Source organism: Aegilops tauschii, chromosome 3 (assembly GCF_002575655.3).
Source record: "Aegilops tauschii subsp. strangulata cultivar AL8/78 chromosome 3, Aet v6.0, whole genome shotgun sequence".
Classification (NCBI taxonomy): domain Eukaryota; kingdom Viridiplantae; phylum Streptophyta; class Magnoliopsida; order Poales; family Poaceae; genus Aegilops; species Aegilops tauschii.
Window position 1 is genome coordinate 557,186,998 of NC_053037.3, and position 27,215 is coordinate 557,214,212.

Sequence of the window (27,215 nt, forward strand, 5' to 3'; positions counted from 1 at the left end):
GAAGACATCAGTCAACTATAGGATGGTACCAACTCTTTTACCTTGTTTTTACCCCATGCGCCATTTCAAAATTTACAACAGCGATTTATGCATAGCTTTGTTTTCAATACTTTTCAAAGAAGTTCACCGATGATTACCTCTCAAACCACCTGCATGGTCAAGAGGCAAGGAAGCTATTCATTCAACACCCACGGTACAATATTTAAGTCTTGCTGAAGAGGACGAAGGTTGGGCGGGCAATTATCCATAGCCACTGGCCTAAAGTCGCAAGGACATTCAACATCACTGAAGGCTCAATATTTGCCTTCCGCTTCTGCAGTTTCCCAGATGAGATTCATCTGCCTATTTACCGTGTATGATGCTACTTTCCAAAGGTTTTTGATGCTGCATGTGAAACTTGGTGCTGTTGTGTAATGGCGTAACTGAGTGCCGAAGCTATCTGATGTAATTCGATTATGAAATCCTGGTTGCTTTTATACGGATATGAAACATCTGGCGTGTTTTATAAGAAATATCAGTTTGATTAGTACATGGATTCTCAATAATAGGCTAATTACCCTGCTTATTGGGGTTTTCTATTGCAAACGGTTACTCAGACAACACCGTGGGCGATGAACTCAAACAACCCGCACGGTTTCTAGAAAGTAGGCGTGTTCGATCAACTAACAATCACACACGGCTTTCGGCAGCGGACTGTTTGCGTTAGGCCACCTTGAACAAACGTTTCCACACAAAGAACTGTGTGGGATGTACATACCTACGGAAATAATTTTCTGAGATTCACCGTGTGGGATGTACATACCTACGAAAATGATTTCTGGGATTCACCGTGTGGGATGTACATACCTACGGAAATGATTTCTGGGATTCACCGTGTGGGATGTACATACCTACGAAAATGATTTCTGGGATTCACCGTGTGGGATGTACATACCTACGGAAATGATTGGGTTTCCATGCCTCGCCCGACCGCACATGGCCCCAGCCTGGGTCCCACGAGGGCCTATCCCCGACGATTTTTGGGTCGTGTGGGAAGGACCCCCCCTATCGCCCACACTCACTTGGCGACGGTTCCAAATGCCGTCGCGAAAAGGGGTTTTAAACCGTTTGTTTAGGACGTCGTTGTACCAGTGTAAATGTCATAAATGCTTCATGGTATGCTAATTATGCTAATTATATTGTTGCTAAATTTATACCACCTAGTTTCACATACCAGCAAAAGAAAAAGTTTTTCTATGATTTAAGACATTACTTTTGGGATGATCCACACCTCTATAAAAAAGGAGTAGATGGTGTTATTAGATGTTGTGTACCTGAGCATGAACTGGGACAGATCCTACGCAAGTGCCACTCTGAGTCTTACGGAGGGCACCATGCTGGATACAGAACTGCACACAAGGTATTGCAATCAGGTTTCTATTGGCCCACTCTCTTCAAGGATGCTCGTAAGTTTGTCTTGTCATGTGATGAATGCCAAAGGATTGGCAATATTAGTAGACGTCAGGAAATGCCTATGAACTATTCACTTGTTATTGAACCATTTGATGTCTGGGGCTTTGATTATATGGGACATTTTCCTTCCACTAATGGGTATACACATATTTTAGTTGTTGTTGATTACGTTACTAAGTGGGTAGAAGCTATTCCAACTAGCAGTGCTGATCATAACACTTCTATTAAGATGCTTAAAGAAGTTATTTTTCCGAGGTTTGGAGTCCCTAGATATTTAATGACTGATGGTGGTTCACATTTTATTCATGGTGCTTTCCGTAAAATACTTGCTAAGTATGATGTTAACCATAGAATTGCATCTCCTTATCATCCTCAGTCTAGTGGTCAAGTAGAATTGAGCAACAGAGAGATCAGATTAATTTTGCAAAAGACTGTTAGTAGATCTAGAAAGAACTGGTCTAAGAAACTTGATGATGCATTATGGGCTTATAGAACTGCTTATAAGAATCCTATGGGTATGTCTCCATATAAAATGGTTTATGGAAAAGCATGTCACTTACCTCTTGAACTAGAGCATAAGGCGTATTGGGCTACTAAAGAGCTCAATTATGATTTTAAACTTGCTGGCGAGAAGAGGTTATTTGACATTAGCTCACTTGATGAATGGAGAACCCAAGCTTATGAGAATGCCAAGTTGTTTAAAGAGAAGGTTAAAAGATGGCATGACAGCAGGATACAAAAGCGTGAGTTTAATGTAGGTGATCATGTTTTGCTATACAACTCTCGTTTAAGATTTTTTGCAGGAAAGCTTCTATCTAAATGGGAAGGTCCTTACATTATCGAGGAGGTCTATCGTTCCGGTGCCATAAAAATAAACAACGCCGAAGGCACAAATCCGAAGGTGGTAAACGGTCAAAGAATCAAACATTATATCTCAGGTACTCACATAAATGTTGAGACCAATATAATTAATACCGTAACACCGGAGGAGTACATAAGGGACACTTTCCAAAATGTTTCAGACTCTGAAAAGGAATAAGTATGTGGTACAGTAAGTAAACCGACTCCAAAACGTTTCCAATGATAATTTTTCTCTATTTTGGAATATTTAAAAAATTAGGAAAATTAAAAGTAGTCCGAAAGAGACACGCGGCCACCACAAGGGTGGAGGGTGCGCCCCCCATCCTTGTGTCCACCTTGTGTGCCCTCCGAACTCCGTTTTCTTGCACGGTACTTCTTTTGGTCGGTAAAAATTCATTATATAATCTCCCGAAGGTTTCAACCACCGTACCACGACAAAATCCTCTGTTTTTGTTTTTGAGTTGTTTTTGCAGCAGATTTGGAGCAAGATGTCATCCCAGCATTCAGAGGGGGAGAGCTACATGGCTGACTCCATCATCACCACCTCCGAAGAAAGAGACATAAATACATGGGTATGGGCACTCCCCTTGGCAACTGCCAAGCTTGGGGGAGGTGCCCCGGTATCGTATCACCATCACATCTTTATCTTTATTGTTTTTCTTAGTTCGATCCTTTTAGTTATATCTTGATCTAGTAGAATAAAGTTTTAGTATGATCTAGCCTTGAGTTTTGCTTTATGTTCCCTCTATGTAATCGAGTCCGTGAGATATATATATATATAATAAATAGTAGTTTTGAGTTAAGGGCTTTGCTTTCTTGCTATGATCTTGAGGGAATTAAATAAAAGAAAGAATAAAAAGAAATAAAAGATCATATATTGATCTTATGGAGAGTAATGACTTCACATATAAAGAGTATGATGAATAAAAGTTGTTGAGAGTTGACAAACATAGTTTTGGTCATTGTTGCAATTAACAGGAAGTAATAAAGAAAGAGAGGCTTCACATATAAATATACTATCTTGGACATCTTTTGTAATTGTAAGCACTCACTAAAATTTGACATGCTAAAAGGTTGATGTCGGACAAGGAAGACAAAATAATAGGTTATGTTTTCTTATATCCGAATAGAAGTTATATTGTCATGGATCATCCAACATGTTTAGCTTGCCTTTCCCACTCATGCTAGCCAAATTCTTTGCACCAAGTAGAGATACTACTTGTGCTTCCAAACATCCCTAAACCCAGTTTTGCCATGGGAGTCCACCGTACCTACCTATGGATTGAGTAAGATCCTTCAAGTAAGTTGTCATCGGTGCAAGCAATAAAAAATGCTCTCTAAATATGTATGATCTATTAGTGTGAAGAAAATAAGCTTTATACGAACTTGTGATATGGAAGAAATAAAAGTGACGGACTGCATAATAAAGGTCCTTATCACAAGCGACAATATAAAGTGACGTTCTATTGCACTAAGATTTTATACATCCAACCATAAAAGCGCATGACAACCTCTACTTCCCTCTGCGAAGGGCCTATCTTTTACTTTTATCTTCTACCCTTATACAAGAGTCATGGTGATCATCACCTTTCCTTTTTATACTTTTTCCTTTGGCAAGCACTATATGTTGGAGAGATCCGGATATATATATCCACTCGGATGTAGGTTATCATAAAGTATTATTGTTGACATTACCCTTGAGGTAAAAGGTTGGGAGGCGAAATTATAAGCCCCTAGCTTTCTCTGTGTCCGATTGAAGCTTTGAACCCATAAATATCGCGTGAGAGTTAGCAATTGTGAAAGATTAAATGATAGTTGAGTATGTGGACTTGCTGAAAAGCTCTTATATTGAATCTTTCCGATGTTATGATAAATTGCAATTGCTTCAATGACTGGGATCATAGTTTGTTAGTTTTCAATGAAGTTTCTGATTCATACTTTAATTTGTGAACAAATTGTTACTTTGGCATAAGAAATTATATGGCATTATATGTTGTTGTTCTAAAGATGATCATGATGCCCTCATGTCCGTATTTTATTTTATCGACACCTCTATCTCTAAACATGTGGACATATTTATCGATATCGGCTTTCGCTTGAGGACAAGCGAGGTCTAAACTTGGGGAGTTGATATGTCCATTTTGCACCATGCTTTTATATTGATATTTATTGCATTATGGGCTGTTATTACACATTATATCACAATACTTATGCCTTTTCTCTCTTATTTTATAAGGTTTACATGAAGAGGGAGAATGCCGGCAGCTGGAATTCTGGGCTGGAAAAGGAGCAAATATTATAGACCTATTATGCACAACTCCAAAAGTCCTGAAACTTCACGGAGCATGTTTTTGGAATATATAAAAAATATTGGGCGAAGAAAGGACCAGAGGGGGGTCACCAGCCAGCCACAAGGGTGGAGGGCGCGCCCTACCCCCTGGGCGCCCCCAACCTTGTGGGCCCCCTGGCAGGCCTCCGGTGCCCATCTTTGGCTATATGGTGTCTTTCACCCTGGAAAAAAATCAGAGGAAGCTTTCGGGACGAAGCGCCGCCGTCTCGAGGCGGAACCTGGGCAAAACCAATCTAGGGCTCTGGCGGAGCTGTTCCGCGGGGGAAACATCCCTCCGGGAGGGGGAAATCATCGTCATCGTCATCACCATCGATCCTCTCATCGAGAGGGGGTCAATCTCCATCAACATCTTCTCCAGCACCATCTCCTCTCAAACCCTAGTTCATCTCTTGTATTTGATCCTGGTCCCAAAACCTCAGATTGGTACCTGTGGGTTGCTAGTAGTGTTGATTACTCCTTGTAGTTGATGCTAGTTGGTTTATCCGGTGGAAGATTATATTTTCAGATCCTTAATGATAATTAATACTCCTCTGATCTTGATTATGAATATGCTTTGTGAGTAGTTACGTTTGTTCCTGAGGACATGGGAGAAGTCTTGTTATAAGTAATCATGTGAATTTGGTATTCGTTTGATATTTTGATGAGGTGTATGTTGTCTATCCTCTAGTGGTGTTACGTGAACGTCGACTACATGACACTTCACCATTATTTGGGCCTAGGGGAAGGAATTGGGAAGTAATAAGAAGATGATGGGTTGATAGAGTGACAGAAGCTTAAACCCTAGTTTATGTGTTGCTTCGTAAGGGGCTGATTTGGATCCATATGTTTCATGTTATGGTTAGGTTTACCTTAATTCTTTTTTTGTAGTTGTGGATGCTTGCGAGAGGGGTTAATTTCGGGATTTCATCTTCTTCGGTCGCCGTGACTGGGCGTGGGCTGCTGCGCCGATCGGCCGCGCGGGCGGTAAATATCTCCTCCCCCCGCCCGTGCCACCGCCTGTTAATTCGTCGCCCCGCGGAGGGTAATTTCGGGATTTCATCTTCTGTGGCGCTGCGTGGCGCCCGTGGATTGGTCCCGCGGTGGATGGCATGGCTGTCTCCTCCTCCCATTCGCCTCGTTCGCTTCCCCTCCGCCGCACTGCTCCTCCCATTCGCCATGTTCGCTTCGCCTCTGCCGCTCCCCCTTCATCGCTCCCCCTGCGCTCCTGCTCTGGATCTCGTCCTCCTCCTTTAGCTGCCGTTCGTCCTCCTCGGTGCGCCATTCTCATGTGGTCTTCCCCCTTCTCTCTTCACCTGTTCTCTTCACCTCTTCTCTTACGTTTCTGCCTGTCTTGCAGCTGGGTCGGTGGCGCGGTGGAGGACCTGTCTTCGGAGTTGCCGGAGAGGCCTTCGAGATGGCCCAGGTAGTTATTTGATCCGTTGTTTGCCTGTTCGTTTGTGCTGTGTTGTATGGGTGCTGGATTGAGTTTTTTCCATGGATCTCCTTAGGTTTTGCTGGTTGATCCGTCCTGATTAGGACTTGTCCGTGGTTCTGGTTATCTAGCTGGTGGGTCGTGACGCTGCTGGAGTGCGGGGTGTCTCGCTGGTTTCCTTGCAGGTGATTCTTCTCTCTCGCCTGGCCTTCGCCGTTCCGTATATACTATAAAGGGATATGTGTTGTAGTCTGGTAGTTCTTGGTATCTTTTCCAAGGGATATTGCTGATAGTTGCAGTCTGGTGATTGTTGTTATCTTTTAGAAGGGATATTACTTCTACAGAAAATGGCCAAGAGAAGTTCAGTTCAAGCTAAGCATACAATTTCTGAATTTGATAAAGCTGTAGATAGAAAAAGTACCACTTCTCATGCACCAAGTGATCCCCAGAAGGTAGGTTATAGTGTTCTACTGCATGACAGGCTATGTATTTTCCTTTATAAGGAGTAAAGTTTTCCTAACATGCTTTGTCAGATTAATATAATTCATGCACGTGGCTCTGTGATTTTGGAGTATCCTCTGTTCTGTTTCTTGTAGAGCTGGTTACATTCCACCTAAGGTCTATTCAGCAAACATGTTTGGGTTTGTAATGTCTGGTTTAATTCTACAGGATAGTTTCATGGAAGTTGATTCGCCTGTGACAGATTACGCTCTGTACCAGTTCGGCACCAGCGGCGCCATCATCGCCGTCGCCACCACCGTTACGCATCCGCTCGGTTAGTCAATTGTGTGGGGTTTTTAAAAAAGGTTGTCCATCTTGAACCGTAATCTGTTCGACAGTGTTTTCCTAATTCCCTAGGAAATTATTAGTCATTTTTGTGTTTGGAGATACACTATTAAGGTGACTAATAAATTTTTCTCCTTTTACAATGTACGGTTCATATATAAGTTCATATATTGTTTTGTTTACATGTATATGAGATACACGGTTATGCCTAATACCTGAAATATATGAACTGAGAGCCGTTCTTTTCTTCCTGGACATGTTGTTATCTATCTCCTTTGGTATGGCATCTCCTTTTATATTACTTAACAAAGTTCTTTGCTACCAGTGAAATATCCTAAACAATCTGGAAAATGTATAGCTCAAATGGATATATATATATATATATATTATTGTGCTGCTGATCTATTTACTTAATTGGCTCTTTGACGGACGTCTCCTTCACATGTGTCTTTCTTCTACCTTTTTTGCTGACCGGTTGTTCTCGCTACTCCTTTTCAGTTCTTCATGTGTACAGGAAGAATAGGAAGCAAAAAAGGGAGGTGAGCAGGACTTGTGTACACATGATTAGGTGGGTCATGGATTTGTGTAGCTAGCTAGCTAGCATGGCTAATCTTATGTGGCTGATGCACAAATAGATCGAGTGGCACTTTAAATTTTCTCCACCTAACGATTTTCTTGTTATTTCCTTTTGAATACTTAGCCAAGCACTGTTTCATTCATGTGAAACTCAAGATTTGATAGTGGCAACCTCAAAGAGATAGTGGTGCATATACATATCTCACAATTTGACAAATAGTTAAATTCCCTATATTTTAGTATTTCTTTCTCATTCCTATTTCTGGTGACTAAACTGAACTTCTATCATTTTGCTCCCTGAGTTCTTGATGGAATCATCACTCAGTTACACGAATCTGTTTTAATTTGTACGGATTTGAAGGGGCTTTTACCATTTCCATCTATTTTAACTGCAAGTATATTCAGTTGTATTTTTTATTTCGGTTTGCAAAAACTGGCGTCAGTCATGCTCTTGAAATCATTACCACGAGTTATATTTGTTGATTTCTCATAGTTTATTTATTTCTCAGAGCTGGTTACCTATTTATCTTAACCGTGACCTTGCTTTGGCATTTCAGAAACATTTTAATTGCTTATTTGTATTCTATACTTTTGGGTGATTTTACCAGTACCTTGCTTATGTTTGTACAGTACTATTGGATATCTGGTGGAGCTTTCATTGTTGTACTGCTTATTCCACCCCTTGCTTTGCTTTCCCTTTTTCTGGCTGGTCTTGATGCACTTTTCAGCCGAGGACCCAAAAGATATCCCGTGCCCCATATTTCTACACTTGTAATACTACTTCTGTCCCTGTCGAGTTCGATATGGATATGCCCCAAAATGTATTTTTGTTTTGCTAAACAATTTAACGCAACTTAGTGATAAAATATGTCTTCTATTTATGTACTCTTCCTCTCAATCACCAATATGGTCCCAGTTATGCATGTTTATGTATGTGTTGTCTACAGGTGGTTATGCTGGTTTTATCTTTCGGTTGGTTGTTAGCCCCCTACAAGAGTTGTCACAATATGAAAAGGCTCCAAAAGGTGTCACGGTCAGGAATCTTTTTTCCAGGCATCCAGTGATGATCAGGTAACCAAACCATATCACAGGATGTGTGTTTATGTGGTCTGGCAAAGTAATGCTCTTCTTTTGTGGTATGTGGAAAGTAATGCTCTCTTTGTTATTCATTTTTGAAGCCGTTAAATATTTTTGCCCTCATAATAGTTTTAGATGTTATGCCTTATCATATTATATCTACGAGAAGTGAATGTGTTTTAGCTCGTATCTTCTAAATTAGTGTCTTCCACCGCATATCAGAAATTAATGGTTCATATCATGTTTTGTATTTCTGTTATATCGTGTACTTCTTCAAAATTTGTATCTCAACCTAGCCTTCTTAGTGATAATTTTAGTGGAAGACATTAGATAACAACAAGTATTTATCACCTTTAACAAAAATTAGTCTCCTTATTAACAGAAATACACTGATCCTATTCTACCACTATAATTTAGTTCATGTGCTGTAGGCATCACTGTCATTGCAATTCCTAAAGATATGGATTTTTCATACTAATGCCGCTAATATATTTGCTAAAGAGGTCTCAAATTGAAAGCTAGGCATACTCTTCTTCATAAATCGTGTTTTATAACCAGATCAACAAAGTTTTTGTATTTCATGATTAATAGATGAAGTCATGTTTGCCAATGTCACCCAAAAATACAATAATTATTTTCCATCCTGAGCTCATTTCCATGCCTGCTCTGGAATATTTTCCTACGGAGAAGAGGGCCACAGTACCAATTGGGCAGACTTTGTCAAGGCAGCAGGAATAGAAGAATAACATATACTCAGATAAGGATCTTCGCCTTCAAGATTATAAGGGGAAATTATTGCTCACTGTCCTGTCCATACTCTTTAGAAGGAAATCACAAGTGTATTTTCTATACCAAACCATCATGTGGTCATCCATATTACGAACTATTCACACCAGATTCATATGGAATGGCACTCATGGCGGTAGTTGAACCAAAGCTATCTATCAGTGCGCCTAACTATGGCTTCGTAGTTTTAGCGCATCCACGGCCACTGTGTTGGCATTTTCTCGCTAATGTTCCTTCTTGTACTACTGAACTTAATGTCAACTAATGAGCTTTTGCAATCTCATGGCTGCATTAAACTTGATGTTGCCTTACTTCTGGGGCCGGTTAGTTTTTATAATCTCATGACTTTGTTGAACTCGATGATGTTACACTTCTGAAATGTTTGTTCTTTTTCATGAACCAGAAAATCGGTTGTTCTGTTACATGTGCTAAACTTGCCTTCCTACTAATGCATCATGCGATTTGATCTTCCGCTGTTTGGCCATGTTGGTTGGACCGGCACCCTCGTGCCAAGGCGCGTTACTGATCTAGTATCAAATTATCAAAGTAACGAACGCGAATCATATGAGCATGATGAAAACTAACTTGACAACAATTCCCATGTGTCCTATGGAGCGCTTTGCTTCATATAAGAGTTCGTCCAGGCTTGTCCTTTGCTATAAAAAGGATCGGGCCACCTTGCTGCACCTTGTTTACTTCTATTACTTGTTACCCGTTACGATTTGTCTTATCACAAAACTATCTGTTACCGATAATTTCAGTGCTTGCAGAGAATACCTTGCTAAAAACCACTTGTCATTTCCTTCTGCTCCTCGTTGGGTTCGACACTCTTACTTATCGAAAGGACTAGGATAGATCCCTTATACTTGTGGGTCATCATGCCACGTGTGGCGGAACTTCGCACACCACCGCTATTGTAAATAGTGGTGGTGTTGGATAAACCAGGTGCACCACTAATGACATCGTGAAACACTATTCCCATGTGACCCTTATGCATCCCCATCTAGCTATCCTCTTCTTCTTTCTCTCTTCCTCTGCCTCCTCTCTTCTTGTTCTTGAAAGAACACCAAATTCTTGTTCATGATTCTTAATTAGGTGGCTAGATCTAGCTAGGTGATGCATTAATTAAGCTTATCCTACACACACATACATTCCTAAGCTAGCACTCTCCTCCACCTACTCACACACACTTGCATTAGTTTTTCCATCACTCTCCATTAACGGCGCCCACCAACCTACATAAGGCCGGCCGACCTCTCTCTCTCGATCAACCGACGACTAGCTCATATCATCTTCTCGTCTCTCTCTAGGTAAAGAGAACTAGCTTCTCCCTAATTATATGCATGATGATATATGTGGTGGGTGTGTGTGATTACTTTATACATTGCATTATGTTGCTCGCGAATTGCTTTGCACTATGTTTCTTTTTGCAGAGAATGTCTAGAGTTGCCAATGTTTTTGGCGAAATGTTGATTCATTTTCGTTTTTTCAAATTTCTGGCACTCAATATGTCCCATTTTTGCAAAGGTCATGCCGAAATTTTCTGTGCGCTCGTTGGTAACATATAATTCTTTTTTACTTATACCCTTTGCAGGCAGCTCGATCTATTGAAAGATTCCATATGGATCGAAGTGTTGATGGCTTCCTCAAGTTTGCGATGAAAGAAATGATGCGAAAGGGTGACGTGCAGATGTTATGTCCATGTAAGAAGTGCGAAAAATGGAAGTTTCTGTTGGAAATATGCCCTAGAGGCAATAATAAATGGTTATTATTATATTTCTTTGTTCATGGTAATTGTCTATTATTCATGCTATAATTGTATTGTCCGGAAATCGTGATACATGTGTGAATACATAGACCACAACCTGTCCCTAGTAAGCCTCTAGTTGACTAGCTCGTTGATCAACAGATAGTCATGGTTTCCTGACTATGGACATTGGATGTCATTGATAACGGGATCACATCATTAGGAGAATGATGTGATGGACAAGACCCAATCCTAAGCATAGCATAAAAGATCGTGTAGTTTCGTTTGCTAGAGCTTTTCCAATGTCAAGTATCTTTTCCTTAGACCATGAGATCGTGCAACTCCCGGATACCGTAGGAGTGCTTTGGGTGTGCCAAACGTCACAACGTAACTGGGTGACTATAAAGGTGCATTACGGGTATCTCCGAAAGTGTCTGTTGGGTTGGCACGGATCGAGACTGGGATTTGTCGCTCCGTGTGACGGAGAGGTATCTCTGGGCCCACTCGGTAATGCATCATCATAATGAGCTCAATGTGACTAAGGCGTTAGTCACGGGATCATGCATTGCGGTACGAGTAAAGAGACTTGCCGGTAACGAGATTGAACAAGGTATTGGGATACCGACGATCGAATCTCGGGCAAGTAACATACCGATTGACAAAGGGAATTGCATACGGATTGATTGAATCCTCGACACCGTGGTTCATCCGATGATATCATCGTGGAACATGTGGGAGCCAACATGGGTATCCAGATCCCGCTATTGGTTATTGACCGGAGAGGCGTCTCGGTCATGTCTGCATGTCTCCCGAACCTGTAGGGTCTACACACTTAAGGTCCGGTGACGCTAGGGTTGTAGAGATATATGTATGCGGAAACCCGAAAGTTGTTCGGAGTCCCGGATGAGATCCCGGACGTCACGAGAGGTTCCGGAATGGTCCGGAGGTAAAGATTTATATATGGGAAGTCTTATTTTGGTCGCCGGAAAAGTTTCGCGCTTTATCGGTATTGTACCGGGAGTGCCGAAAGGGGTCCGGGGGTCCACCAAGGGGGTCCACCAGCCCCGGGGGGCCACATGGGCTGTAAGGGGTGCGCCTTGGCCTATATGGGCCAAGGGCACCAGCCCCAAGAGGCCCATGCGCAAGAGATAAGAAAAAAAGGGAGAGTCCTAAAGGGGGAAGGCACCTCCGAGGTGCCTTGGGGGAGAAGGACTCCCCCTGGCCGCACCCTTCCTTGGAGGAAGGGGCAAGGCTGCGCCCCCCTCTCCCTTGGCCCTATATATAGTGGGGGGGAGGGAGGGCAGCAACCTACAGCCTTGGGCGCCTCCCTCCTCCCCTGCAACACCTCTCTCTCTCTCGTAGAAGCTCGGCGAAGCCCTGCACGAGACCCGCTACATCCACCACCACGCCGTCGTGCTGCTGGATCTCCATCAACCTCTCCTTCCCCCTTGCTGGATCAAGAAGGAGGAGACGTCACTGCACCGTACGTGTGTTGAACGCGGAGGTGCCGTCCGTTCGGCACTCGGTCATCGGTGATTTGGATCACGGCGAGTACGACTCCGTCATCCACGTTCATTGGAACGCTTCCGCTCGCGATCTACAAGGGTATGTAGATGCACTCCCTTCCCTTCGTTGCTAGTAGACTCCATAGATGCATCTTGGTGAACGTAGGAAAATTTTAAATTATGCTACGATTCCGAACAGTGGCATCATGAGCCAGGCCTATGCGTAGTTACTATGCACGAGTAGAACACAAAGAAGTTGTGGGCGTTGATGTTGCCAATTCTTCTTGCCGCTACTAGTCGTTTCTTGTTTCGGCGGCATTGTAGGATGAAGCGGCCCGGACCGACCTTACACGTACGCTTACGTGAGACAGGTTCCACCGACTGACATGCACTAGTTGCATAAGGTGGCTAGCGGGTGTCTGTCTCCCCTACTTTAGTCGGAACGGATTCGATGAAAAGGGTCCTTATGAAGGGTAAATAGAAATTGGCAAATCACGTTGTGGTCATACGTAGGTAAGAAAACGTTCTTGCTAGAAACCTACAAACCACGTAAAAACATGCAACAACAATTAGAGGACGTCTAACTTGTTTTTCAGCAAGTGCGATGTGATGTGATATGGCCAGAAGATGTGATGAATGATATATGTGATGTATGAGATTGATCATATTCTTGTAATAGGAATCACGACTTGCATGTCGATGAGTATGACAACCGGCAGGAGCCATAGGAGTTGTCTTTATTATTTTGCATGACCTGAGTGTCATTGAATAACGCCATGTAAATTACTTTACTTTGTTGCTAAACGGGTTAGCCATAGAAGTAGAAGTAATCGTTGGCGTGACGACTTCATGAAGACACAATGATGGAGATCATGATGATGGAGATCATGGTGTCATGCCGGTGACAAAGATGATCATGGTGCCCCGAAGATGGAGATCAAAGGAGCATGATGATATTGGCCATATCATGTCACTATTTGATTGCATGTGATGTTTATCATGTTTTTGCATCTTATTTGCTTAGTACGACGGTAGCAAGTAGGATGATCCCTTATAATAATTTCAAGAAAGTGTTCACCCTAACTGTGCACCGTTGCGAAGGTTCGTTGTTTCGAAGCACCACGTGATGATCGGGTGTGATAGATTCTAACGTTCGAATACAACGGGTGTTGACGAGCCTAGCATGTACAGACATGGCCTCGGAACACACGCAATACACTTAGGTTCACTTGACGAGCCTAGCATGTACAGACATGGCCTCGGAACACGGAGGACCGAAAGGTCGAGCATGAGTCGTATAGAAGATACGATCAACATGGAGATGTTCACCGATCTTGACTAGTCCATCTCACGTGATGATCGGACACGGCCTAGTCGAATTCGGATCATGTTTCACTTAGATGACTAGAGGGATGTCTATCTGAGTGGGAGTTCATTAAATAATTTGATTATATGAACTTAATTATCATGAACTTAGTCTAAATCTTTACACTATGTATTGTAGATCAAATGGCCCACGTTGCCCTCAATTTCAACGCGTTCCTAGAGAAAACCAAGCTGAAAGATGATGGCAGCAACTATACGGACTGGGTCCGGAACCTGAGGATCATCCTCATAGCAGCCAAGAAAGATTATGTCTTAGAAGCACCGCTAGGTGAAGCACCAATCCCAGAGAACCAAGACGTTATGAACGCTTGGCAGCAGCGTGCTGATGATTACTCCCTCGTTCAGTGCGGCATGCTTTACAGCTTAGAACCGGGTCTCCAAAAGCGTTTTGAGAAACATGGAGCATATGAGATGTTCGAGGAGCTGAAACTGGTTTTTCAAGCTCATGCCCGGGTCGAGAGATATGATGTCTCCGACAAGTTCTTCAGCTGTAAAATGGAGGAGAACAGTTCTGTTAGTGAGCACATACTCAGAATGTCTGGGTTGCACAACCGCTTGTCTCAGCTGGGAGTTAATCTCCCGGATGACGCGGTCATTGACAGAATCCTCCAGTCGCTTCCACCAAGCTACAAGAGCTTTGTGATGAACTACAATATGCAGGGGATGGAAAAGACCATTCCCGAGGTATATTCAATGCTGAAATCAGCTGAGGTAGAGATCAGAAAAGAACATCAAGTGTTGATGGTGAATAAAACCACTAAGTTCAAGAAGGGCAAGGGTAAGAAGAACTTGAAGAAGGACGGCAAGGGAGTTGCCGCGCCCGGTAAGCCAGTTACCGGGAAGAAGTCAAAGAATGGACCCAAGCCCGAGACTGAGTGCTTTTATTGCAAGGGAAGTGGTCACTGGAAGCGGAACTGCCCCAAATATTTAGCAGACAAGAAGAAGGCCGGCAACACCCAAGGTGTATGTGATATACAAGTAATTGATGTGTACCTTACCAGTACTCGTAGTAGCTCCTGGGTATTTGATACCGGTGCGGTTGCTCATATTTGTAACTCAAAACAGGAACTACGGAATAAACGGAGACTGGCGAAGGACGAGGTGACGATGCGCGTCGGGAATGGTTCCAAGGTCGATGTGATCGCCGTCGGCACGCTACCTCTGCATCTCCCTACGGGATTAGTTTTAAACCTCAATAATTGTTATTTAGTGCCAGCTTTGAGCATGAACATTGTATCTGGATCTCGTTTAATTCGAGATGGCTACTCATTTAAATCTGAGAATAATGGTTGTTCTATTTATTTGAGAGATATGTTTTATGGTCATGCCCCGCTGGTCAATGGTTTATTTTTGATGAATCTCGAACGTGATGTTACACATGTTCATAGTGTGAATACCAAAAGATGTAAAGTTGATAACGATAGTCCCACATACTTGTGGCACTGCCGCCTTGGTCACATTGGTGTCAAGCGCATGAAGAAGCTCCATGCAGATGGACTTTTGGAGTCTCTTGATTACGAATCATTTGACACGTGCGAACCATGCCTCATGGGTAAGATGACCAAGACTCCGTTCTCCGGAACAATGGAGCGAGCAACCAACTTATTGGAAATCATACATACCGATGTGTGTGGTCCAATGAGTGTTGAGGCTCGCGGAGGATATCGTTATGTTCTCACTCTCACTGATGATTTAAGTAGATATGGGTATGTCTACCTAATGAAACACAAGTCTGAAACCTTTGAAAAGTTCAAGGAATTTCAGAGAGAGGTTGAGAATCAACGTGACAGGAAAATAAAATTCTTACGATCAGATCGTGGTGGAGAATATTTAAGTCACGAATTTGGTACACACTTAAGGAAATGTGGAATAGTTTCACAACTCACGCTGCCTGGAACACCTCAGAGAAATGGTGTGTCCGAACGTCGTAATCGCACTCTATTGGATATGGTGCGATCTATGATGTCTCTTACCGATTTACCGCTCTCATTTTGGGGTTATGCTTTAGAGACTGCCGCATTCACTTTAAATAGGGCACCGTCTAAATCCGTTGAGACGACACCGTATGAATTATGGTTTGGGAAGAAACCTAAGCTGTCGTTTCTAAAAGTTTGGGGATGCGATGCTTATGTCAAGAAACTTCAACCTGAAAAGCTCGAACCCAAATCGGAAAAATGCGTCTTCATAGGATACCCTAAGGAAACTATTGGGTATACCTTCTACCTCAGATCCGAAGGCAAGATCTTCGTTGCAAAGAACGGGTCCTTTCTAGAGAAGGAGTTTCTCTCGAAAGAATTGAGTGGGAGGAAAGTGGAACTTGATGAGGTGATAGTCACCCCTTCCGAACCAGAAAGTAGCGCGGCACGGGAAAATGTTCCTGTGGTGCCTACACCGACTGGGGAGGAAGTTAATGATGATGATCATGAAGCTTCAGATCAAGTTGCTGAACTTCGTAGGTCCACAAGGACACGTTCCGCACCAGAGTGGTACGGCAACCCTGTCCTGGAAATCATGTTGTTAGACAACGGTGAACCTTCGAACTATGAAGAAGCGATGGCGGGCCCGGATTCCGACAAATGGCTAGAAGCCATGAAATCCGAGATAGAATCCATGTATGAAAACAAAGTATGGACTTTGACTGACTTGCCCGATGAGCGGCGAGCCATAGAAAACAAATGGATCTTTAAGAAGAAGACGGACGCAGATGGTAATGTGACCATCTACAAAGCTCGACTTGTCGCTAAGGGTTATCGACAAGTTCAAGGGGTTGACTATGATGAGACTTTCTCACCCGTAACGAAGCTGAAGTCCGTCCGAATCATGTTAGCAATTGCCGCATACTATGATTATGAGATATGGCAGATGGACGTCAAAACGGAATTCCTTAACGGCTTCCTTAAGGAAGAGTTGTATATGATGCAGCCGGAAGGTTTTGTCGATCCTAAGAATGCTAACAAAGTATGCAAGCTCCAACGCTCAATTTATGGGCTGGTGCAAGCATCTCGGAGTTGGAACATTCGCTTTGATGAGATGATCAAAGCGTTTGGGTTTACACAGACTTATGGAGAAGCCTGTGTTTACAAGAAAGTGAGTGGGAGCTCTGTAGCATTTCTCATATTATATGTGGATGACATATTATTGATGGGAAATGATGTAGAATTCTTGGAAAGTATAAAGGCCTATTTGAATAAGTGTTTTTCAATGAAGGACCTTGGAGAAGCTGCTTATATATTAGGCATCAAGATCTATAGAGATAGATCAAGACGCCTCATTGGTCATTCACAGAGTACATACCTTGACAAGATATTGAAGAAGTTCAATATGGATCAGTCCAAGAAGGGGTTCTTGCCTGTATTGCAAGGTGTGCAATTGAGCACGGCTCAATGCCCGACCACGGCAGCAGATATAGAAGAGATGAGTGTCATCCCCTATGCCTCGGCCATAGGGTCTATTATGTATGCCATGCTGTGTACCAGACCTGATGTAAACCTTGCCGTAAGTTTGGTAGGAAGGTACCAAAGTAATCCCGGCAAGGAACACTGGACAGCGGTCAAGAATATCCTGAAGTACCTGAAGAGGACTAAGGATATGTTTCTCGTTTATGGAGGTGACGAAGAGCTCGTCGTAAAGGGTTACGTCGACGCTAGCTTCGACACAGATCTGGATGACTCGAAGTCACAGACCGGATACGTGTATATTTTGAATAGAGGAGCAGTAAGCTGGTGCAGTTGCAAGCAAAGCGTCGTGGCGGGATCTACATGTGAAGCGGAATACATGGCAGCCTCGGAGGCATCACAGGAAGCAGTCTGGATGAAGGAGTTCATTACCGACCTAGGGGTGATTCCCAATGCGTCGGGCCCAATGACTCTCTTTTGTGACAACACTGGAGCTATTGCCCTTGCGAAGGAGCCCAGGTTTCACAGGAAGACCAGACATATAAAGCGTCGCTTCAACTCCATTCGTGAAAGTGTTCAAAATGGAGACATAGATATTTGTAAAGTGCACACGGACCTGAATGTAGCAGATCCGTTGACTAAACCTCTCCCTAGGGCAAAACATGATCAACACCAGGACGCAATGGGTGTTCGATTCATCACAATGTAACTAGATTATTGACTCTAGTGCAAGTGGGAGACTGTTGGAAATATGCCCTAGAGGCAATAATAAATGGTTATTATTATATTTCTTTGTTCATGGTAATTGTCTATTATTCATGCTATAATTGTATTGTCCGGAAATCGTGATACATGTGTGAATACATAGACCACAACCTGTCCCTAGTAAGCCTCTAGTTGACTAGCTCGTTGATCAACAGATAGTCATGGTTTCCTGACTATGGACATTGGATGTCATTGATAACGGGATCACATCATTAGGAGAATGATGTGATGGACAAGACCCAATCCTAAGCATAGCATAAAAGATCGTGTAGTTTCGTTTGCTAGAGCTTTTCCAATGTCAAGTATCTTTTCCTTAGACCATGAGATCGTGCAACTCCCGGATACCGTAGGAGTGCTTTGGGTGTGCCAAACGTCACAACGTAACTGGGTGACTATAAAGGTGCATTACGGGTATCTCCGAAAGTGTCTGTTGGGTTGGCACGGATCGAGACTGGGATTTGTCGCTCCGTGTGACGGAGAGGTATCTCTGGGCCCACTCGGTAATGCATCATCATAATGAGCTCAATGTGACTAAGGCATTAGTCACGGGATCATGCATTGCGGTACGAGTAAAGAGACTTGCCGGTAACGAGATTGAACAAGGTATTGGGATACCGACGATCGAATCTCGGGCAAGTAACATACCGATTGACAAAGGGAATTGCATACGGATTGATTGAATCCTCGACACCGTGGTTCATCCGATGATATCATCATGGAACATGTGGGAGCCAACATGGGTATCCAGATCCCGCTATTGGTTATTGACCGGAGAGGCGTCTCGGTCATGTCTGCATGTCTCCCGAACCCGTAGGGTCTACACACTTAAGGTCCGGTGACGCTAGGGTTGTAGAGATATATGTATGCGGAAACCCAAAAGTTGTTCGGAGTCCCGGATGAGATCCCGGACGTCACGAGAGGTTCCGGAATGGTCCGGAGGTAAAGATTTATATATGGGAAGTCTTATTTTGGTCGCCGGAAAAGTTTCGCGCTTTATCGGTATTGTACCGGGAGTGCCGAAAGGGGTCCGGGGGTCCACCAAGGGGGTCCACCAGCCCCGGGGGGCCACATGGGCTGTAAGGGGTGCGCCTTGGCCTATATGGGCCAAGGGCACCAGCCCCAAGAGGCCCATGCGCAAGAGATAAGAAAAAAAAGGGAGAGTCCTAAAGGGGGAAGGCACCTCCGAGGTGCCTTGGGGGAGAAGGACTCCCCCTGGCCGCACCCTTCCTTGGAGGAAGGGGCAAGGCTGCGCCCCCCCTCTCCCTTGGCCCTATATATAGTGGGGGGAGGGAGGGCAGCAACCTACAGCCTTGGGCGCCTCCCTCCTCCCCTGCAACACCTCTCTCTCTCTCTCGTAGAAGCTCGGCGAAGCCCTGCACGAGACCCGCTACATCCACCACCACGCCGTCGTGCTGCTGGATCTCCATCAACCTCTCCTTCCCCCTTGCTGGATCAAGAAGGAGGAGACGTCACTGCACCGTACGTGTGTTGAACGCGGAGGTGCCGTCCGTTCGGCACTTGGTCATCGGTGATTTGGATCACGGCGAGTACGACTCCGTCATCCACGTTCATTGGAACGCTTCCGCTCGCGATCTACAAGGGTATGTAGATGCACTCCCTTCCCTTCGTTGCTAGTAGACTCCATAGATGCATCTTGGTGAACGTAGGAAAATTTTAAATTATGCTACGATTCCCAACAGTTTCCATGACCCCTTTGATGATAGCATGCTGGCGCACTTGCTCCGTCATGATTCCATGCCAGGGTATACACAATGGACAAAGCATGGTGAGTAGGAGGAGGATGTTAGCGATGGCGAAGGAGCGGCGGATCATGTAGAAGCGGAAAACCCTTTCAATGAAGAGGCGCCGAAAGGAGGAACAGTGAATAGGTACCGGAAGGAGGCAACAATGAACAGGCACTGAGAAGAGCAAGTGATGATCATCCTTTGACGAAGGAGACGTCGTTGGCTACAATGCTCCAGGACCCTCATGTTAAAGATCTGCTTTGAAAGAAGATGAGTAACGATATATAGCTGCTATTAAAGAGGCTCTAAAGTTCGCACAACTGGAAATAGACACCAAAACTCCACTGTATGAATGTTACGATCCCGAGCACACCTGCCTGCACGTCACACTCAAACTTCTAGACATCAAGGCAAGATACAAAGAGCATAGACGCAAGTCTAGATTCTACATTGGAATATTTACACAAAGTTTTGCCTAAGGGGAATGTGTTGCCTCGTAGTGTCGATGAGGCTAAGAGGATCGTGTGCCCTCTTGGTTTGCCGAACATAAGATGTCACACATGCATAAAATGATTTCATCGTATATTAGAATGAGCATGAGCACAAAATAAGAGTGTCCAACTTGCGAGGAACCCCGACTCAAGCGTGGAAAGAATGATCCTCGAAAGGTTGTATGGTACTTTCCACTCATTACTCGCCTGCAACATTATTTTGCAAACGAGAAGGAAGCAAAACACATGACTTGGCACAAGACTAGGAAGCTCTCGTCTAAAAATGATGCCATTCGAAGACACATTGTAGACAATTGCAAGTGGAATGCACTAGACTTCATAGAACCAGAATTCGTAGCAGAACCAAGAAACCCCAGGTTGGGTATCAGTACGGATGGACTAAATCCGTTTGGCAACACCAAAGCAGCACACATAGTTCATATTGTTCCGGAGGTTATAGACCTTCGTCTGACATTCTTGCATACCATGTTCCTGTTTGAAAGGATGAATGGAACACTAAAGGGATACATTCATAACAAGGCCCGTACGTATGAAAGCATCGTCCAGGCCTATCTGACCAAGGAGTGTATATCATTCTGCAATAATTATATTGAGGCTAACCAATCTGTTGGTCTTCCCGTTAAGAAGCATGCTGATAGGCTCGAAGGAGTAGGTCACTCACAATTGATGCATGATTTAATTGTTGATACACAAAACCGTTGAGACGACTTTAACAGAGCGCACACGGTAGTGTTACAACACATAGATACAATCACTCCTTGGCTGCAGGATCACGAGGAAACTTTAAGGAAAGTGCACGCAATGGCTGGGAGGCAGAGGACCGACGCCCCGATCATTAAAGAGCACAACTTCAAATTTGCATCTTGATTCACTGAGCGAATTTGGGACAAACCACTGTCATCATACATTGCCAATGCAAACCTCATCTATGCATTAGCAGTTGTCCCCGCCAATTAGTTTCGAAAATAATAGCTTTTGGTTTAGGTCATTTGGTTCTTACAAAATTTATCCAAAATTAATCTTTTAAATCCCGTGAAACGCGCGGAGAAATCACCTAGTTGTCAAAGTTCCGGGCCCTGCACACATAATCCTTTGGCTTTTAAGTTAAACATCTACATTTTCAACTTTCAATATTGGTGTTTGTCGGGGATATACCCCGCGGTATGACCCGGCCGGAAGTATGACCCGACCGGACTTGGCGATTGATTGGTGACCCGCCCTGAATTGGCGGCTCACTGATGACCTGCCCGGATCTTCCATTCACTGATGACCCGTTAGAGCCAGGTGACTCATTGGTGACCCGGCAGGCGGGTCAGAGGACCGACAAGACCCGGAGGCCCAGAAGGCTCAAGGCCCAGAAGGCCGGCTTATGTTATGATAGGCCGGCTTAAGATGAAAGGCATAAGGAATATTCACCTATAAAGGAAGTAAGACTAGGACTCCACTTGTAATAGAGTAATCCTAATCCTACTAGGACTAATCATGTAACCCGCCCCTCCAACTTATATAAGAAGGGCCAGGGCACCCCAAGAGGGACAAGTTTCACAAGTTAGGTTAGACAGACAAGTCTACAGCTCTCGAGATAGAGCACCCTTGTAATCGTGATCATCATCATCAATATCAATGAAGCAGGATGTAGGCTTTTACCTCCACCGTGAGGGGCCGAACCTGGGTAAAACCTCGCGTTTCTCGTCCCACTCAACCCCTCTCAAGCTATCACATAGGTGCGTTGGCCTCACGACTAAGTCCTGACACTAAGGACATCTGCCGTGACAATTCCACGACAGTGTTCTAAATAAAATAAAAACTTTCAATATTGGTGTGCATGAGCCATAAATAAAATGAGCTCTACCATGTAAAAAAAGTCGACCTACCGGTATTAATCCGCCCCGCACACATAATACCTAATGTCTTGATTTTTAATTTGAACATATACGCTTTTAACTTTTAAGGTTGGCGTGCATGAACCACAAAAAAAAAACTAAACAAAAAAAAGTTGACCTATCAGTACACGTAAGGAATTTCTGGCAAACAAGCTCAATTTTGAATCAACAATCTCACCAAGAGTTTTTATATTGTCACACGTCGGTCGTATTGCGTCATCAGTCGGTGACCATGCGACTAGGAGGGAGGAGGAACATAGGAGGAAGGAGAAGGGTTAATGAGAAGGGGATACATGAAGAGGGGGAGGAGAGAAGAGTTAGTGAGAAGGGGATGAAGGAAGAGGAGGAGTGAAGGGGCGGACCTCGACGACGATGGTCATGCTCGGTGTCTGTCTTACCAGTGAATCGACTCGATGTCATCACTATCGATGGCAGCGGATATCATTGTCAACGCGGTAGCGTAGTGAAAGATGCGGGCGGTAATGAACAGAAAAAGGAAAGAGGAGACCGTGGCAGCGGCATCGAAACGGGACAATATAAAAACGTATCCTGGTGTGACTTGTAACTACGTATCCTATTGTGGAAGACGTATTCCCAAGTTTCGCGTTTCCCTCGCCGGCTCGAGGAAGAAGACAACATAACAGCTTGGTGTGCTTGGATCTGTAACCGTACTGCGTTTCCACTCCTTCACCGCTCGCCATAACTAATCGAGGGAAGGAAGGAAGCATCGAGCCGTTCCAATTCGCGTCCTCGTCTTCCCCGCCAGTCCCCCCCTCCCTCCCCCCCAAGAAGTGGTCAGCACAGGGACGACGCGGCGGCGGCGGCGGTGCTGGCGTCTGCGTTTGCTCGCTAGGCGAGAAGGCAATGACGGCGGCGGGGGTGGGGGCGGAGGCCCAGATGGGGAAGGACAGGGACGTGGTGCGGCTGGAGCGCGAGTCGGTGATCCCCGTCATGAAGCCCAAGCTCATCATGAAGCTCGCTTACCTCATTGGTTTGTCTCTGACTCCCCCCTCTGTTATTCCGGTCGGGCGTTCGCCATGAGCGCTGTGCGTTTCTTGATTCCCTTTCGCCACAGAACGGATTTCACCGTACGGCGTTTGTTCAGTACTTGAACTTATTCCTAACTTTGAAGATTGGATTCTTTGCCTGTTCTGAAGGAAAGCACGAATATTGGTTTGACTGATCCATGTTTTACCTGTAATAAACTAGAAAGATTGTGCTCAAAGAAATCCTAATAACTGTAGGCATGTGTGCTTGTACATTTCATACCACCTACCTAACACACATACTAGCGGGGTCTTTCCTAATGTGGCTATCAAGTAGTACACCATGTTATGTGTTCACCTGTCTTAGTTTCTACATGCCGAAGCAAAGATATTGTTTCGGGTTTATGGGACTGTGCAACTGAAAGCAAACTCTGCTACCTGTTTCATGAAGAGCACGGAAACGACAGGGAGGAATTCCTGAAGCTCTGCAAGAGGGTGGAGTACACCATCAGAGCTTGGTATCATCTCCAGTTTGATGATATGATGGTGAGAACTTGGACGCCTTTGTAGAGACTTGTTCTTCATACATTTTCATGCATTTGCTGGTTCAGACTGATCTGTACAGCCATCTTAAAGAGCTGCTCATTTCTGGCAGTTCTTGAAATTGAAGCAGATTTGATGTATTCAGTATGTTAATCTTTGTACAGGAGCTGTATGCTCTCTTCGACCCTGTGCAGGGTGCCAAAAAACTGCAGCAGCAGAACTTCTCGTCCGAGGAAATCGATACACTCGAGCAGAACTTCCTGACCTATTTCTTTCAGGTATAGGACTTGTTTGGGAGAAAGCGTTACTAATATGTTATGTAGCGTTGCAGATTTAAGTGCCCAATTCGGTGCAGGTGATGGAAAAAAGCAATTTCAACATATTATCTGACGATGAGGTTGAACTTGCTCATTCTGGACAATACCTATTGAATCTTCCAATTAAAGTTGACGAAGCAAAGGTTAATGTCCACTCACTCCAGAATGCAGCTCCTTATCCAAAATTACTAGATTTCAGTGCCATTACATTTTTTGTTGTTTGCTGGTGCAGTTAGATAGCAAACTTTTGTCAAAGTATTTCAAGGAGCACCATCATGACAACCTACCTGAGTTCTGTGATAAGGTGAGAATGCTCTGGCTCTTATATGCAATACTGATGCACCCTCATTTTGAAACATATTCAGCTGGCTGTTCTTATATTCTGGCTGCATGCACTCACTGTTGTTTCATCAAATTATAGTTTTAAGAGATAATTGAAGGATAGGTTTTCATGTATTATTGATGTGGTACCCTAGACCTTTTCCTCTCTTAGTAGCCATGGCTCGGTTTTCCTCATATTATTCATATACAACTGATTGTTCTGCGTGCAAACCTTATACTTACCCAGCATAATCTTCTATGTTCCAGTACGTCATATTTCGGAGGGGCATAGGACTGGACCGCACTAGCGATTTTTTCTTCATGGAGAAAGTGGATATGGTCATAACTCGTACATGGCGATGGCTGTTACAGAAGACGAGGTATGCTATCCACCACTCATTTATTTTCCTTCAAAGTTTATCTTGCTCATTCCACAAGTTAGTTATTTTCATACTGTAATTTCAGACTGCAAAGGCTCTTCTTGAGAAAGAAAAAGGTCAAGCCAGTGATAGATTCCAAGAAAAATGATGATCTAGTTGGTGAAGGGGACGACAAGGAGCTATACATTGAACGTATACGACTTGAAACAATGAACTTGAGGTTTGTGCTGTTCTTACCCTGTTACACTATCACAATCCCAATAAGCTGCCATCTTTTCGTCTTCTATGCTCTCATACTTTCCTACTTTCATTGTAGCCTGCGCAATTTAATTGGCAAGGTTGCAATTCAGGAGCCTACATTTGAAGAGGTGATTGTCTTGTACAGGTAGAACTCATAATGATTTTGGTTTGAGGTTGTAGACAACAGTTTCTGGTGCCTTAGTTGTGAAATGGTCACTTGCATGATTCCTACAAACCACCATGCCCGAACTAATTTCTGATGGCACATGTTTGATTTCAGGAAGAAAAGCCCGAAGGGCCAGGATGATAGAGCAATTCAGGTTAAACACTTCAAAAATATTCCGATGGCAGATATGGAGTTGGTTCTGGTTAGTGCTGGACGATCTACGTTTTCTAAAAAAAAAGATGTGGTTATGTCCAAAAGTTTTTTCTTTGAGAACACATCTATACTCATTTATTCATCTGGACCTATGCTGAAGATAAATCATGGTATTTGCAGCCTGAGAAGAAAAACCCGAGCCTCACGCCAATGGACTGGGTTCAGTTCATTGTTTCTGTTGTTATTGGGCTTGTAAGTCCAGTGAAATTGGTTTGACTTGATCCATTGATTTTGTTGTGTTTCATCAGTTGATGATTGCCTCTATCACATTACCCAGGTTACACTCGTCGGTTCACTCGAAATACCTAAAGCTGATTTCTGGGTTGTGATTGCCATCCTTTCTGCTCTGGCTGGATATTGTGCTAAGATCTATTTCTCGTGAGTCCCACTCGATGTATTATTTGACAGGGTATTCATGCCGTCAGTAATTTGGATTATTTGTGTATGACCTAACCAGGAGCCCTTTTTTTTGTTCTTTTGACCTGCTAGGATTACTGTAGAACAGTCACAAAATGTGATTTTGCTTCCTTAATTCTTTTAGCCCTTCTTAATTAGGACACTCATGTATTGCTTTCCGGGTTGATGGAATTTACCTTTGCTGCAGGTTTCAAAAGAACATGGCAACCTATCAAAACCTAATCACTCAGTCAATGTATGACAAACAACTAGATAGTGGGAAAGGCACACTTCTGCACCTCTGTGATGATGTGATTCAACAGGAAGTAGGTCCTAAGAATCAGCAAAATAGAGGCTTGTGTTCATAGGAAATTTCAACTCACAATTTATTTACATATTTGCGATTTCTGATGTTCAGATCAAGGAGGTCATAATCGCATACTATATATTGATGGAAAATGGAAAGGCTACTATTGAGGTATGTCAGATCTTTTGCTACTTCAAACCACTATTTTTCTTCTTAAGTTATATTATGCTTTGTTAAGTTAGAATGTTCTTTGTTTCCCAACATGTTAGGATCTTGATTTGCAATGCGAGGAGCTAATCCAGGAAGAGTTTGGTTTGCAATGTAATTTTGAGGTGATGGATGCTGTTCAAAAGTTAGAGAGATTTGGTATTGTTACAAGAGTGAGTTCTTACAGCCTTTTCTTGTATTGCTTCATACTTGCATTGGCAGTCATATGAAAGGTTCTTACAATCATAATTTGCAGATTTTGCACTAAAACATTGACAGAATCCAAAAGTTTTTTATGGCATTACCCATCATATTGTTATCCCTTTTATCTTTTTTCATATTAATAAACTCGATGGTGTATTCAGGATTCTATAGGAAGAATTGTTTGCGTTCCTCTAAAGCGATCCAATGAGATCATTGGTGCTACTACCGAGGAGCTGGTTATGAAAGCCAGACAAAGCTAGTCAACTCAGTTTGAACCAGGTAATCTTCTTGTAAACTCTTGACCAGCTGTTCGCATTCTAATGTTTCTGGATTACTCCAAGAAGTGCTGACATGCTGACACTAATTTGTTTCATTTCAAGGGGGCAAGTACATCCTGGCTGGAAGCGGAATAGTTCTCCTACGGGAGTTGAGGAGAGACGCGGCTGTGATTTGGTCGTAGATTCTTCTGTATTATGTAGTATTTTAAGTGCGGTGAAGAATTATTTTTGCGTAGAAGTGTGGTGTAAGAAGTTTTTTCTTTTGCGTGGAAGTGTGTTGTAAGAATTTTAAATCTCCCTCTGGAACAAATGCGGAGAAATGTTCAAGGAATTGCTCTGTTTGTACATTGGTCAAGTTAATAATGAAAAGAATTCCCTGCGTTGCTTTGGCTGGATCTGTTCTGCTCCACATAAAGACCC

At 43.5% G+C, this 27,215-nt stretch overlaps 2 protein-coding genes across 19 annotated transcripts; both read left to right on the forward strand.

Annotated features, from left to right (window-relative positions):
* Positions 1 to 5,733: 5,733 nt before the first annotated feature.
* On the forward strand, positions 5,734 to 11,087 carry LOC109748422 (uncharacterized). 18 transcript variants are annotated; one of them, XR_012205608.1, is made up of 8 exons: positions 5,751 to 5,915; positions 6,000 to 6,065; positions 6,151 to 6,259; positions 6,399 to 6,526; positions 6,744 to 6,849; positions 7,359 to 7,428; positions 8,384 to 8,507; positions 10,894 to 11,087. XR_012205608.1 is itself a non-coding variant. In XM_073511079.1 (8 exons), the coding sequence occupies exons 4-7, from the start codon at positions 6,422 to 6,424 to the stop codon at positions 8,498 to 8,500; spliced, it is 369 nt and encodes a 122-aa protein (XP_073367180.1). In that variant the 5' UTR covers positions 5,751 to 5,915; positions 6,000 to 6,065; positions 6,151 to 6,259; positions 6,399 to 6,421; the 3' UTR covers positions 8,501 to 8,507; positions 10,894 to 11,087. The 18 variants fall into 18 exon arrangements, 6 of the variants coding, with proteins under 6 accessions (XP_073367180.1, XP_073367177.1, XP_073367178.1 ...); XR_012205606.1 differs by lacking the exon at positions 10,894 to 11,087 and adding an exon at positions 9,105 to 9,577; XR_012205607.1 differs by lacking the exon at positions 10,894 to 11,087 and adding an exon at positions 9,204 to 9,577.
* An 11,719-nt stretch (positions 11,088 to 22,806) lies between these two features.
* On the forward strand, positions 22,807 to 27,190 carry LOC109748427 (uncharacterized). The gene is made up of 16 exons (XM_020307453.4): positions 22,807 to 23,228; positions 23,675 to 23,769; positions 23,931 to 24,044; positions 24,122 to 24,226; positions 24,316 to 24,387; positions 24,672 to 24,784; positions 24,870 to 25,004; positions 25,101 to 25,169; positions 25,305 to 25,392; positions 25,524 to 25,595; positions 25,681 to 25,781; positions 26,008 to 26,125; positions 26,218 to 26,277; positions 26,376 to 26,486; positions 26,679 to 26,796; positions 26,898 to 27,190. Exons 1-15 carry the CDS (start codon positions 23,102 to 23,104, stop codon positions 26,775 to 26,777), a joined length of 1,479 nt encoding a protein of 492 aa, XP_020163042.1. The 5' UTR covers positions 22,807 to 23,101; the 3' UTR covers positions 26,778 to 26,796; positions 26,898 to 27,190.
* The last annotated feature ends 25 nt before the right edge of the window (positions 27,191 to 27,215 follow it).

Excerpts from the sequence above, each read along its gene's own strand:
- LOC109748422 (XM_073511079.1), top strand. The coding sequence starts at position 6,422 with ATGGCCAAGAGAAGTTCAGTTCAAGCTAAGCATACAATTTCTGAATTT. Across the intron at positions 6,527-6,743 it reads CACCAAGTGATCCCCAGAAG|GATAGTTTCATGGAAGTTGA; the intron begins GTAGGTTATAGT and ends TTAATTCTACAG. Across the intron at positions 7,400-8,383 it reads ATAGGAAGCAAAAAAGGGAG|GTGGTTATGCTGGTTTTATC; the intron begins GTGAGCAGGACT and ends TGTTGTCTACAG.
- LOC109748427 (XM_020307453.4), top strand. The coding sequence starts at position 23,102 with ATGACGGCGGCGGGGGTGGGGGCGGAGGCCCAGATGGGGAAGGACAGG. Across the intron at positions 23,770-23,930 it reads TCCAGTTTGATGATATGATG|GAGCTGTATGCTCTCTTCGA; the intron begins GTGAGAACTTGG and ends ATCTTTGTACAG. Across the intron at positions 24,785-24,869 it reads TGGCTGTTACAGAAGACGAG|ACTGCAAAGGCTCTTCTTGA; the intron begins GTATGCTATCCA and ends CTGTAATTTCAG.